Below are 13,576 nucleotides of genomic sequence, written 5' to 3'. Positions count from 1 at the left end.
TGAAAATCTGAAGCACTATCAGATTTTGCAGGTTGTTTTCGTGTATCTGTGGATGACACTGATCCCTCTCAGTGCTGGTCGAGCTGCAGCAGACGGCTTCCCCTAATTGGGATCTGCGTCGGGCGGCCAGTTCACCAGATTACACAGCAGCTTCGGCTCTGCCAGAATTTGTTTATGAGAGTTGGATGGCGTCCCGGAGCTCGTGGATAGTCCTGATATATCCGGCTAATTGATGCGTCCAGCAGATAACAAGGGCTGTAGAGCAGTTTAGTCTAATGAAAACCAAACAGCAGGGGATAGGTGGGGATGTGATAGCACTGTGGTTGCACTACATGGCCAAAAGTATGTGGACTGCATGTCTTTAATAGCAATTTTGGCATCAGAAATGACAAATAGGCACTGAAACAGAAATTTAAAGATCTACGTACAACTCTGTGACGACTGGGCAAACTCCATCAATGAAAGGTGGAATCACATCACTCAAGTACTGTATTGATGCACAATTATGATGTAGTTTAAACAACCCAGCTCCAGAATAAATGTTGGTATTGTATGTTTCTGCAAACCACGGATACGTTTGTCTGCTATTTTGTAGTGGATATGCTGAGACTGAAAAGACAGCAATGACTCTATAAACCCAGACACTACGCACTTATAGTACATCCAAGTCTGTTAAAACATGGGTACTTCACACAGAGAAAAGCTATTCACTTAGCACAGTTTCAAAGTTATGGCCAAAAACGTGTTTTGAGATCACCATGACTTTGACCTTTTGACCTTTAACCACCAATCATCCAAGACGATTGTGCCAAATTTGAGGACACACCCTCCGGGCCATCTTAAGATATTGCGTTCACGAAAATGAGATGGATACAGAGCCACCATGACCTTGATCTTTAAACACCAAATCAGCTCACTGTTAAATCCAAGTTAAAGTTTGTTTCAAATTTTAAGAAATTCCCTCTGGGTGTTCTTGAGATATCGCTCTCACAAGAATGAGACAAATACATTGTCACTGTGACCTTGACCTTTAACCACCAAAATTTAATCAGTTCATCCTTGAACCCATGTAAGAAAGGCTACGTCCTCACCGCAGCGGCTGCAGGTTCAATTCCAATCACAGCCCTCTGCTGCATGTCATCCCCTCTCTCTACCCCTGTCACGCTATAACTGTCCTGTCAAAATAAAGGCTAAAAAGCCACCTCAAAAAGACTTAAACGTGGGAAACAAATTGCTTAAATAATTATTCTCAAAAAAGAATTTCAAATATATTATGATGATTATTAAATATAGTTGTTAGCCAATTAGTTTAAAAATCTACTGTTTTATATAATTTGCAAAGCATTGCCATTGTTCCATGTTTTCAAAAGAAAGCAAACCAACTTGCTGAGGGTTACAAAGTTGAAATACATCTGAAGGCGCCCGAGAATTTTCAATCCAGGTTTCAGAGGGTTATAGCATTATTAGAGCTTTTAAAAATCACTTAATAATAACATTTTATTAAACGTATTTGTTTTTAAGGAAGTGAGTCAAGTTGCACCTCTGAAATTACATTTTTAAAAAAGAAAATACTATGAAATATATTGACCTCAGCTATAAATACGCTCATGTGCTGAGAGGTTTGTGAATTTTTAAAAGGTTTGCAACATTATGAGAAGTGCAGTCCCGATACACACAAGCCTTTTTTTTCTTTTCACTTCATATCTGAGGGTTGTAATTGTGAACATTTGGCTTTGTTGACTCTCATATTGCCTTCAGCCACTATTAACATACATACACTATCTGCCACAGATTCTGTTCAGGAAAAAAAACAGAATTAAAAAAAAGGGGGGGAAATAGGGACATTTTTCACTTGTGTTTACAGATATTATAATCTCCACTGCAGCTCGTTTTTTGTTTCAGCAGACAAACAAACAAAAGTCTGGCTTTAAACAAGCAACCAGGAGCATGCACGACGCTCCAGCAGCGACACAAACAAGAGTTGATGGTGATGGAGACTGTAATTACCGAGTGAAATCAGATGAGAGTAATAAAAGATGCAGGCTAACATGTACATTGGCTTCTGGCTGACTGCGTCCAGATGCTGCACTGCTGGCGGTGTGTCAGCGTAGGTGAGGCCATGTGGATCTGCAGGACAGATTTTTGTCCTGCAGCTCTCCGCTCACTCACACAAGCTCAACACTACAGAGATGATGCTAAATCACTTGTTTTCTTCATGCAAAAAAGCAACTGTTGTCATGGCTATAAAGTGCACGTACTGTAGCGGGCAGAGAAAAAAAAAAGAATAAACAAAATGTTACGTAATCTAACTGGATTCGGGCAGCGAGGAGACCTGGATCGCTCACGAAAATCAACAGAAGAGCCCCTAAAATGATTAAAGGCAGGAGAGCTGATGGATGATGAGGTCAGCACAAGTCGAACCAAGATGATTTAGCAAAAAAAAAAAAAATTCTCAATATATTTCTCATTTTAAAATACCTCCATGAAGGAGATCAACTGAGTCAGAGCGTTTTACTATATGGCCAAAAATATATAGACACCCGCTGTCCACATCAGTGCACATTTGCTGCGGCAGATTTTTATGGAAGAGTTTGACCTTATTTAAAAAAAAACAAAAAAAAACAAATTGCTCATTTTTGTGCCAGTTTGCCTGTTTGGCAAATATCTTTCTTTCCCTTATGACTCTCATTACAGACTTTCTGTCCGAATCTGGCCCTCCAACCATTTTATTCTTCACAATAAAAATAAAGTGATTTATACTGGGAATTATTTTTGTGCTTTTAGTATACATGAGGTGTCAGAGTGCGTAAAACAGCATCAAAATGAGCTTGTTTATCAAAAATGTGCCAGTGGAGGATCCCTGCACCCTGACAGAGGTCCTAGCTAAGTCACTAATATACTAAATTTCTAAAAAAAAAATGTCCCAAACTCCTAGAAATGTCCCAAAAACCTGGAAACTTCCTGAAATCTGAGAAATGTCCTGAAATCCTAAAAATTGCCTATAATCCTATAAATGCACTAAAATCCTGGAAACATCCTAAAATCGTATAATGTCCTGAAATCTGAGAAACTTCCTAAATTTGTAGAAACATGTATGTGGCTGCTGCGACTGGCCCCTGGCCTCCTGTCATTTGCAAAAGTGGCCCCTAAGCAAAGCGATTCGAATGTTCCTGCATCACAGCGTACTTTGTAAAATCTCCCACGTTGGCTTGATCATCAGCACTAAACCAAACACAGACTCTGGTTTGGTCTTTCACGACACCCCCCGTCCCACCTCCGAGGTGTTCGGGGTCTCTCAGGACAAAAGTGCAGGGAGCCTCCAGCTGCTTCAGAGATAACACCCAGTGAGGCAGCTGAGAGGCCGACACGCCCGCAGACTCCATCTGTCCACTGCAGTTTTTAACCCAAACTAAAAATAAAAATAAAATCTCACATCCAACCTCCACAGTGTGAGGAGGTGAGAGGCCTGCAGGGACGTCTCAGTCCTACTGAACCACAGAGACACATGGACGACTCCTCTGTATTCAGTAACTGTTTATGTTATGTCTACATTCAGAATATTTTAAATCCCAAGTTATATGTGAAAAAGTTTTGTTAATATTTGGTATTTAGTCATTAGTTTTGTGCTGGAATAAAGGTTCACATATATGTTTATGATTAATGACTGGTAAGACTGTTTCGTATGTGCAATAATCCATAAAGTCAGGTACCTCCATGATCTTAAAAAGTGTCTGACGACACCGGACTTTCACCCAGGAGCGCGGAGTGAACCTAACCATTTGTTGCACAAGGAAATAAACATATACAAGGTTTTTTACTGACATTTTCCTTAGATTTTGAGAAAGACTGCATGCATCTAACGAGCAGAAACTGTACCTTTCCTGTAAAAATGGGAGTTTATTTTGAAAAAACGAGCTGAGACGGCACTCCAGAACATCAGAGACAGACGAAGGGGGACACGTAGCACGTCATGTGTTTTGTTTAAAAAAGCATAATAAAAAAAAAGCAGGGTTCAGGTTGAAAAATACCAAAGTTTCTCTTTAATACTGAGACTAATTCACCAACTGACAAACATCAGTACCACGTTTAAAGCAGTGGGTTGTGGGAGACAAAAATGTCTTAAAAACTGAGCTGTTGTTTTTGCAACCGCTGTTGGAAACATCCGATATTGAAGGTAATGATGCAGGAAACTGGAATTTAAATGAAAGCAAAAACCACTAGACTAGACTTGCATTCATGGAGCGCTAATTCGTAGAATATCATACGATTATGAGGATATGTTGATGTGGTCATATGGATTGAAGGACTTGTTGTAATATACACCAATAACTTGGTAAATCAAGGTTCTGACTTTTCCATCTTTAAATTTATACTTTTGTTTTTGTGCAGTAAGTCAAATTATTGACTTGTTTTTGGGGGATAACATGTTAATCAAACACGGCTTGCAAGGTGCATATGAAACAATGTTGTTCTGTTTATGCATTGGAGGAAAATACTATTCCCAATCCCCACTGCTCTGCAGACACACAAACACACACACTCTGTAACGGTACGCAGGAAAGCCCATTATAATCTGCTTTGAAAGATTTCCAACTTGTCATGCAGTCAAACGGGTCAAACACAAACTCGGCGTTCATCCTGCCGGCCGGCTGCTCGCTCAGTCTGTGAGAACAATGTGAGGTCGTAGGACAGTTTACTGTATGTATAACCTAAAAAACAAAATCACCATGTGGGGGATTAATGTTTAGCTTGAGGACTGTAAACTAATCCATGATAGTCATGTCAGGCTGTGGGCTGGAAGAAAATTAATCAAAAATCTTCCCACAGGGACAAAATCTGAGGTTCATAGTTGGTGGTTATTTACGGGACAATGTCAAGATGTTCTGACCTTCAAAACTGAAGTGTCTTTAGTCGAAATAAACAACCCTGTCCTCGAGAAATTATATTGATATATACAACTCATGTGCAGGACATTGACACTGGAGAGTTCACATCCGGCGTTCTCCAAGAGGTTAAGTCAAAAAACACTTTTGGTTAACCCTTTGAAACCTGAGCAAATTGGCTGATTTCTGTCAAAAAATTGGGGTGAAGGCAACAAGCAACTTAAAACCAAAGTACTCAAAATTAGCAATAAAGTTGTTAAGACAAAAAAAGAGACAAGAAAATGGCCTGAAAATAAGCTAAATAAAGAAAAGAAAATAACCTGAAAATTAGCCAAAAAATTTTTTTTAATACATTTTAAAAAATATAGGAAATTAACTAAAAAAAAACAACAAAAAGTGCTAATACACAATTGCAAATAAAAATTTCTGGAAATTTTCACCTATTTTTCAAAAGAAAATTCTAATTAATTTCTCTCCTAAATTAATTTTCAGGTCATTTTCTATTCACTATTTCCTTATTTCTCACAAAATTAGGAAATCAACCTTTCTCGAGAGGCATCTCTTGCTATTTTTTTTTTTTTTTTTTTCCAAGTTTAAAAAACCAAACAAGAAAACTGATGTCAATCCAGGTCTAAAAGGGTTAAGGGGATCTATTATCGTTTTCCTTATTATTATTATTATTTTTTTTGCTATATACATGGCTAATGTTAAAATGTATGCTGTTCATATTGCACAAAGTTTCAGATAAAGAGGTAAACACATGTGAAAGTAATCCCTGAAACTGATTTTTAGTGCTTTTAAGACAAAATGATCTCAGCATATGACGGATTTACCGCATGTGTTTACAAACACTGCTACATGTAGCTACATGCTAACAGCAGTGAAACATGTATTCTTGGTTACAAAAGTTGTTAATTTCACCCCGTTTTCAGATCAGATTCCTGCTGGAACTTGTCTGGTTGTGTTTAGAGGCATTTATTTGTGATTTATTTCACAGTAGAAATCATTCATTCAGTCATTTTGCAGCTGCAGTGATGGTGCAGAGATGCCAAGAGCACATGTAAGGATGTCCCAGAAACATGGGCCAATGAGGCCAAACTTTGCAGGGACAATTGTATTCACCCTCTATCTTGAAAGCTGATTTTTAGCGCTCTTTTCTTTAAGAAACCCTTCCAAAAAAGATAATACGAGGAAACTAACTTCTTTTTTTTTTTTTTCAAAAACATAGGGAGAAGGCATCTTTACATGAAATTAGTAAAAATTAGCCAAAAAACAACAAGAAAATGACCTTGAAAATAAAGTACTAATATACACTACTATATGCATATTTCTCAAACATTCTTGTAAATTTTCCCTGAATTTTCAAAATAATACATTTCTAATAATTTTATCTCTCTCCTTAACTAATTTAAGGGTCATTTTCTTGTCACTGTTTCCTAATTTCTTGCAAAATTAGGAAACAAACTTCAATTTCTTGTAAGACAGCTGTTGCTTGTGTCTTTTTTTTCTCCCCCAACTTTTAAAAGAAACCAAACAAGAAAAAATATTTCAATTCAGGTTTCAAGGGGTTAACATATCTTAGCCACATTTGTCTAAATATCACTTTTAGGGATCATAATCAAAAATGCCTTTTTATTTTGTGTGTTATGTATATATAACCATTGTATTGATAGATCTCTGCGATATCAGTATTGGCACTAATGTTCCTCCATACACAGGAGCTGTTCTTTCAGCACCAGCTCTTCACTGTTCAGAGTAACATTAGTGACAAAATCTGCACAAAGATGCAAATTCCAATCAACTAAAATCACATTTTTAACATGTAGATCCTATTTGGCACTAACCTGGTGTCTGTGTTGCTCGATCTCTCCAGATGGTCTCTGCTCTGTCCTCTTTTCTTGGCTGTCATTCCCTCAGTTTACTTCCATAAAATGTCCTTTAAAAAAGAAAAAAAAATCAAAAATGTTCTTACAAGGCTAAAAATCTTCTCTGTAGGTCCTCTGAGAGTGAATCAGCTCTCATTTAGAAAAAAAGGGGAAAGTATCTCACTTCTCTGTCAGAACCTGAGTGGAGGAAATCAGGTGTCTGCATCTCAAAAATATACTGATGTTTTTTCTCCAAATCTACAATAACACCATAATTCATAAAGATTAGGCTTGTGGGAAATATTTACACAGCGTAAACATAAAATGTAGGGTAGGTACGAAAAATAAAATTTGGCTTTTTTTTCTGTTGTTGCACTACTGAATATGGACTGTTTCCTACATTATGTACAAGAGTCTGTCTAGTCGTGTTAATCCTCTCGCCATGTCAAGTAATTATTCCAAGTCCTGCTTATCCTTGATTATCTGCAGCCTGTTTTAATTGATCCATGAGTTTTAATGTCATTTAGGTGTGTCTGCTTTAAAGGGCCGCTGTGTTGCATCACATGCACTGTTAAAAAAAAACAGTTTTTTCCACTGACGGATCACCAGATGAGGGGGATTAAAATGTGCTTTTTATAAATCAACCCCGTCGCTCTTAAAACTTTTCAGGATTGCAATGTGTTGATCCTCCAACTGCTATGTGCAAAGACTTAAGAGCCCATTAATGGGGGTTTATTCTAAACAACTATGGGCTTTAATAGTTTTTTCTTTTTTAATAAAATGAGGGCTGCAGGACTACAGGTCTGTCTCCCGGGTGTCCAAGCAAAACGCGTAAAGGGATCTCTTGAAGTCCATGCTGCTGTTCGCTTTGATATTTGCTTTCTCCACTGATGCGCCCGCGTCGTTGTTTTCTGCGTCCTGCTGCGACTTTGCGGATGATTTACTCCCTTTGCGCTTCAGCTCGGGGCTCGCGCGCATGCTGTTGGGCTCGTCCTTGAGGGAGGACTGGTCCTGGTCTGTCTCTCTGTGGTAGAAGTAGTTAAAGTTGGACACGATGACTGGCACCGGCAGCGCAATGGTGAGCACGCCGGCGATTGCGCACAGAGATCCAACGATCTTCCCCCCGACCGTCACCGGCCTCATGTCGCCATAACCGACTGTTGTCATGGTGACCACGGCCCACCAGAAGGCATCCGGGATGCTGGAGAAGTGCGACTCCGGCTCGTCCGCCTCTGCGAAGTACACAGCGCTGGAGAAGAGGATGACTCCGATGAAGAGGAAGAAGATGAGCAACCCCAGCTCCCGCATGCTCGCTTTGAGGGTTTGCCCCAAAATCTGGAGCCCCTTGGAGTGTCTGGAGAGCTTGAAGATCCTGAAGACGCGCACCAGGCGGATGACCCTCAGGATGGCCAGAGACATGGCCTGCTGCCCGTTCTGGTGCTCCTGGCCCTGCTGCTCCGCCAGCTCCGTGCCCACTGTGATGAAGTAAGGCATGATGGACATGATGTCGATGATGTTCATGACGGTCTTGGAGAACTCGGACTTGCTTGGGCACGCGAAGAAGCGCACAAAGAGCTCGAAGGTGAACCATATGACGCACGTGGTCTCGATGATGAAGAAGGGGTCGGTGAAGGTGAGGGACGGCCGGGGCGCGGTGCTGTTGTCCAGCCGGCTGGTCACCGGGAGCTCCCGCTCATCCCTGAACTCTGGCAGCGTCTCCAGGCAGAAGGTGATGATGGATATGGTGATGACGATCACGGACACGATGGCGATGCCCCGAGCCGGACTGGAGCTCTCCGGGTACTCAAAGATGAGCCAAACCTGCTTCTGGAACTCATTCTGAGGCAGCGGCTTCTCCTCCTCTTTTATAAACCCCTCATCCTCGCGGAACCTCTCCATGGCCTCCTCCCCCAGCTGATAAAACCTAATCTCATCCGCGAACACATCTATTGACACATTGACAGGTCTTCTGATCTTCCCTCCTGACTGATAAAAATACAAAATCCCGTCAAAACTCGGTCTGTTGCGGTCGAAAAAGTACTCGTTCCGGAGGGGGTCGAAGTATTTTATCCTCTTTGCGGGGTCTCCCAGTAAAGTGTCGGGAAACTGGTTCAGAGTGCCGAGCTGGGTTTCGTACCTGAGTCCTGCTATGTTGATGAGCACCCTCTCGTTGCTCTCCGTGTCCATGTCCATGTCCAGCAAGTCCTCGTCGAAGAGATGGGGACTGTGGTCCGCGCGTAAAAGCGCATCCATGGCGTTCTCGCTGCAGCTGAAAGTGTTGTTCATGTCGTTGATTTTCCAGGAGGTCTGCTGCTGATGGTGGTGATGATGAGGATGATGCTGCTGCTGAGGGCTCCCCCGGGTATTCAGCTCTTTACTGTAGTCCTCTCCGAGTCCAGTTTGAACGAAGCCCGATTGAGGGACATCCAGCGCGTTCCGGCAGCTCTCCTCGGCATTGCTGCCTCCTCCTCCTCCACCACCACCGCTCCCTTTTGCGCCGCCGTTCTCAAAACTCACCAAGGCTATCTCCATTCCGCAGCCATCCACAGTTACTGCGTGAAAAATAAAAGGGACTTGTTGAACGCAAACATCCTCTCCGATATCTCAGGGAAGAAACAAAAAAGTTGCAAAATGTAAAAACCAGATGGAGATGGAGCTGTTTGGATCACGGCCGCTGCTCCTCCAGCCGCTGCTCCTCTTTGCTTGTATGCATATGTGTTTTCTGTCGTTAAGGCTCTAAGCTGCTGCTGCTGCTGCTGCTGCTGCTGGATGAAGTAAATATTAAAACCACAAGAGGAGAGAGGAGAGCGAGAGGACCCGGATGAGAGAGTAGGCTGTAATGATTATTCCTGACGTCAAAAGTGCTGTTCAGACCGTTTAGCTGCCTCCGAAAATGTCTGTGGATGTGAGACAAGCTGTCATCCTCCCTCTCTCTCTCTCTCTCTCTCTCTCTCTCTCTGGGGGCGGGCACGCGCTCTGTTCATTTTCTGGGTTTATGTCAACAAAGTGCGCGCGCTGGCCAGACTCACTTTTAATTTTGTTGGGTTTTTTTTGTTGTAAGAAAAGATGCAAAAAAGCAAATATAACATGATGTGTGCTTCATTTAAATCTTTGAAACCTGAGCAAATTCGTTTGAGCAACGGACGAAGAAATATCGCGAAAAATAGCAAGAAATTAGTGGGGGGGGAAAAACTAATAATAAAAGGTTGTTTTTTTGTTTTTTTTTTTAAAAAAAAGACATTTTTAAAAAGAACAAAAAATAAAGTTGAGGGGGAAAAAACACAAGAAAAATGACCTGGGGAAAGTTCTTAAAAACATAATTTTGTAGCCTAATTTCAAATATGTAACTATGAAAATTATATATATATATATATATATATATATATATATATATATATATATATATATATATATATATATATATATATAGTTTTACCCCTTTTTGTTGTAACAAAAGATGCAGCAGAAGACAAGTAACATGATGTGTGCATCATTTAAACCTTTGACATTTGAGTAAATTGGCATGAAGTGGAATGAAAGAACAAATGGCCCCAAAAATGAACAAATAAAAATAAAACCAAAATTAATAAAGTAAATTACTAGAAAATTAGTAAATAAATATATAACACAAAAAGAGTAATGAAAAAAACCTTTTAAAATGAACAAAAAAGACTAAAAAAAACAAAATGACAAAAAAAACACAAAAAAACCCCCAAAAAACATTGACAAAAAACAAAACAAAAAACACAAGGATGTGACCTGGGCAAGTTTTTAAAGTAATTATAACAATTTTGTAAGTGTTTTTTGCTACTGAGAATATGTATTTTTGAATTGGGGGTGAACTGTGCCTTTAAATATAATATGTTGTTATTGTTCTGGGAAAAGTAACAAAATTATTGTGAGTTTTGTCTCAATTTTTGTACTTTATTTTACAGCCTTAATCATAATTAATGTGTCTCATACTTTAGTGTTCTTCATATACTGTTGATTAGATCCATATACTGTCTGTCTTCCACTGTTGCTTTGAGTTTCTCCTGTTTTTATGCTTCATGTTCTCTCACTGACTCTTATATAACATCAGAGCTTCTCTTCAGACGTCCATAATGCACATGAATCCATTTCATACAGGCGCAGCACAAAGACCTGCTTCCACATGATGACATCCATGGACTCTTTCACTTCTTCTGTCTTTGTTGTCTTTGTGTCCGAGTTCCTCTACTCCTCTGTGGATGGAGGGTCGGGCCCCGGGGCCACACTCTGCACTCTGCGCTGTTTATCCGGATGTTTCCTCGTCCTGCTGCCTTTGAAGAGAGATGGACGGCTCCTTTCTTTACCTCCACAAACACACACACACACACACACACACACACACACACACACACACACACACACACATGTTCCTCTTATAAAGACCTCAGTCATTCGCTGTTCTCTGGTCCTGCTCACCAACACATTAACTCTCCGAAATCATGCTTTGTATTTTTTTATCATAACTTTTCACTCATAACACAAAGAAACAAGCAAAGGAAACCAAATGATGAATTCAGTCAGTGTACAATCTCAAAAATATCTGCATTTGGGTAGACGGGGTCTTTATCAAACGTTTAAAAACAAACAAAACAAAAAAACGTGAAGGCTTTTATTCACACAACGCTCATGCAAATCTTGAGTATGTAAATACTGATAATTCATCACATGTTGCCGCCTTGCACTGGACTTCTGCGTCTATATATTACACTCTATCCCTCTGTGTCTGCTGTTGACCATCTGGGAAGCTGCAACCGTGATGTCAACACAAGCACATGGTGGGATGACGTGACAAAAGCACATACCAGACTCCCTTATGAAAGTCTGGGGTCTGTTAGATACATCCACTGCTGCTTCATCACCCTGCAGGGACCTTTGTGCTCTTTATATCATGTTGTTACCTGCAACATTTTAACCTGACACTGTCCAGCGGTGTATTATGAGGACACGACAGGTTTCTCAACTGCCATCGCTCGTCCATCTATCATGCTGCCATGGCGGGTGCCAAGTTCTGTCCGGCAGGGTTCTCAGCGTATCATACAGCCGCGAAAGGTGGCTTTTGAAAATTATTTCAAAAGTGGTGATATTTGTTCTGATATTTGTTTGGGCCAGAGCCATAGATGGCATAAATGATGGATGTAGCTACCTTGATGTCATCCATTGGATTGGGGACACCCATTTTGAAGCCTTGACTCTGGCATTTTGGCATCTTGGTTTTTTGGAGCCAGAAGTGTTGATATTTGGCCCTGAGGACAGAGCTGACTGGAAGTCAAGGACACTGTCTGTAGACAGTCTGTCACTCCAACGGTTCTGCCCTTAAACATACGTAATTTTGGTCCTCAATAAAATGTAACCGATGAGTGATAAAAATTCACTCTCTATACAGTTGTCATAAGATGTTGAAATTAGCAATAGATCCTGTGTTTCAATCATCCATTATACTTTGATACCTGAGCGAATTGGATTAAACCCTTTTAAAAACATAGGAGCAAATTAACAATAAATGGCCCAAAAAATAGCAAGTGGAAAGTTACAAGAAAATAACCTGACAATAAGTACAATACATCTTATTTTCAAAACATTTCCTTTTCACCTTTAACTTTTTTTTTCTTTCCCCACTTTGCAGAACATTACTTGCCAAATTGCTCATTATGGATTTTTTTCTGTGTTTTGGAAAGAATTCAAACCAATTACGTCTGGTTTCAGGTGTTTCAGTGCTCATTATATTGATCCAGATGTGAAGGGTTAAAAAAAAACTGCAAGGTGGAAATTCATACTTTTTCAGATTTTTTTAAAATTCTTTTTGAATTTTTTTATGATTTGAGTGAACTGACCCTTTAACTGAGGAAAGTCCAAAATGCAGGCGCTCTGAACATCCAAAACTCAAACTGGCTCGCACAAAGGACAACACAAGCACATGTATACACACAGACACACACACACATAAACACACAGAGCCCGAGTGCGTTGGTTTCTAAAAGCAGAGAAGGTGACCTATTTAAAAGGTTAGTTTCTTAGCCCCGTGGGTGGATTAGGAAAACAAAGCACGAGCACTATATTTATCCTTTTCCTTATCTAATGCTCCAGCCTCATCATGATAAGAACTATGTGCATCTCCCCGCCCCTGGATTAGTGCACTGTCCTCAGACCGCAGCCATGAATAATAACTCACCAACATCCATCTCACTGTGTGACTGGCCACTGGCAACGCTGCGATTTCACGCACTGGATACAGCCATTAGGATGCTTTTACAATAAACGTTATAATATTTGTCATGCAGTCGACGGCGGCTTTAAAGAACGTGAAACTGCAGCTGGAAAACAGGGAGGAGCAGAAAAGAGCAAAATGTTCTTGTGGTTCAGAGATGGAGAGATTATTTATCATATCATATGTGTGTGTGTGTGTGTCTGTGCACACATCATGGATGTTTCTGGATACAAATATGGTATTTCAAATCACTTTACAACAGTCAGTCCATATGCATAGATCTTATGAGACTCACAGCTGATTCATGATGTGTTTGTGTGCTGTGAAAAGCTCTGAATTCAGACATATGTGTGTTCAACTCTGCATGTTATAAATTATGTTCATTTCCAAATAGATTTCTGACGTTGGTAAATAAAGTTGAGAAAAAACGGTCACATTTAGGAGCCATGTCCACCAAAATGTTTTTTCCAGCCGGGTGCTCCTCAGGATATGCCCAGCTGAAAGTGTTTGAGAGCGTTTTGGAGACGCAGCATTTTTTTCACCTGAGAAGCTTTGATTGTGTTTGGTTGCTATGATACGTAATATCTGCAGAA

General features: G+C 40.3%; 1 protein-coding gene across 1 annotated transcript in view; it reads right to left on the bottom strand.

Moving 5' to 3' along the window:
* Window positions 1-9,611, bottom strand: part of LOC121961441 (potassium voltage-gated channel subfamily A member 5) — a 43,425-nt gene extending 33,814 nt beyond the window's left edge. Inside the window, exon 1 of the mRNA XM_088072684.1 lies at window positions 6,728-9,611. Within this exon, the coding sequence (XP_087928810.1) occupies window positions 7,544-9,280 (1,737 nt within the window). The 5' untranslated portion in view covers window positions 9,281-9,611 and the 3' untranslated portion in view covers window positions 6,728-7,543. The remainder of the gene's footprint in view (window positions 1-6,727) is intronic.
* Window positions 9,612-13,576: the final 3,965 nt, after the last annotated feature.

This window comes from Plectropomus leopardus, chromosome 22 (genome assembly GCF_026936395.1).
Source record: "Plectropomus leopardus strain MGB_pleo_1.0 chromosome 22, ASM2693639v1, whole genome shotgun sequence".
Taxonomy (NCBI): domain Eukaryota; kingdom Metazoa; phylum Chordata; class Actinopteri; order Perciformes; family Serranidae; genus Plectropomus; species Plectropomus leopardus.
This window is presented reverse-complemented; position numbering and strand designations above follow the sequence as displayed.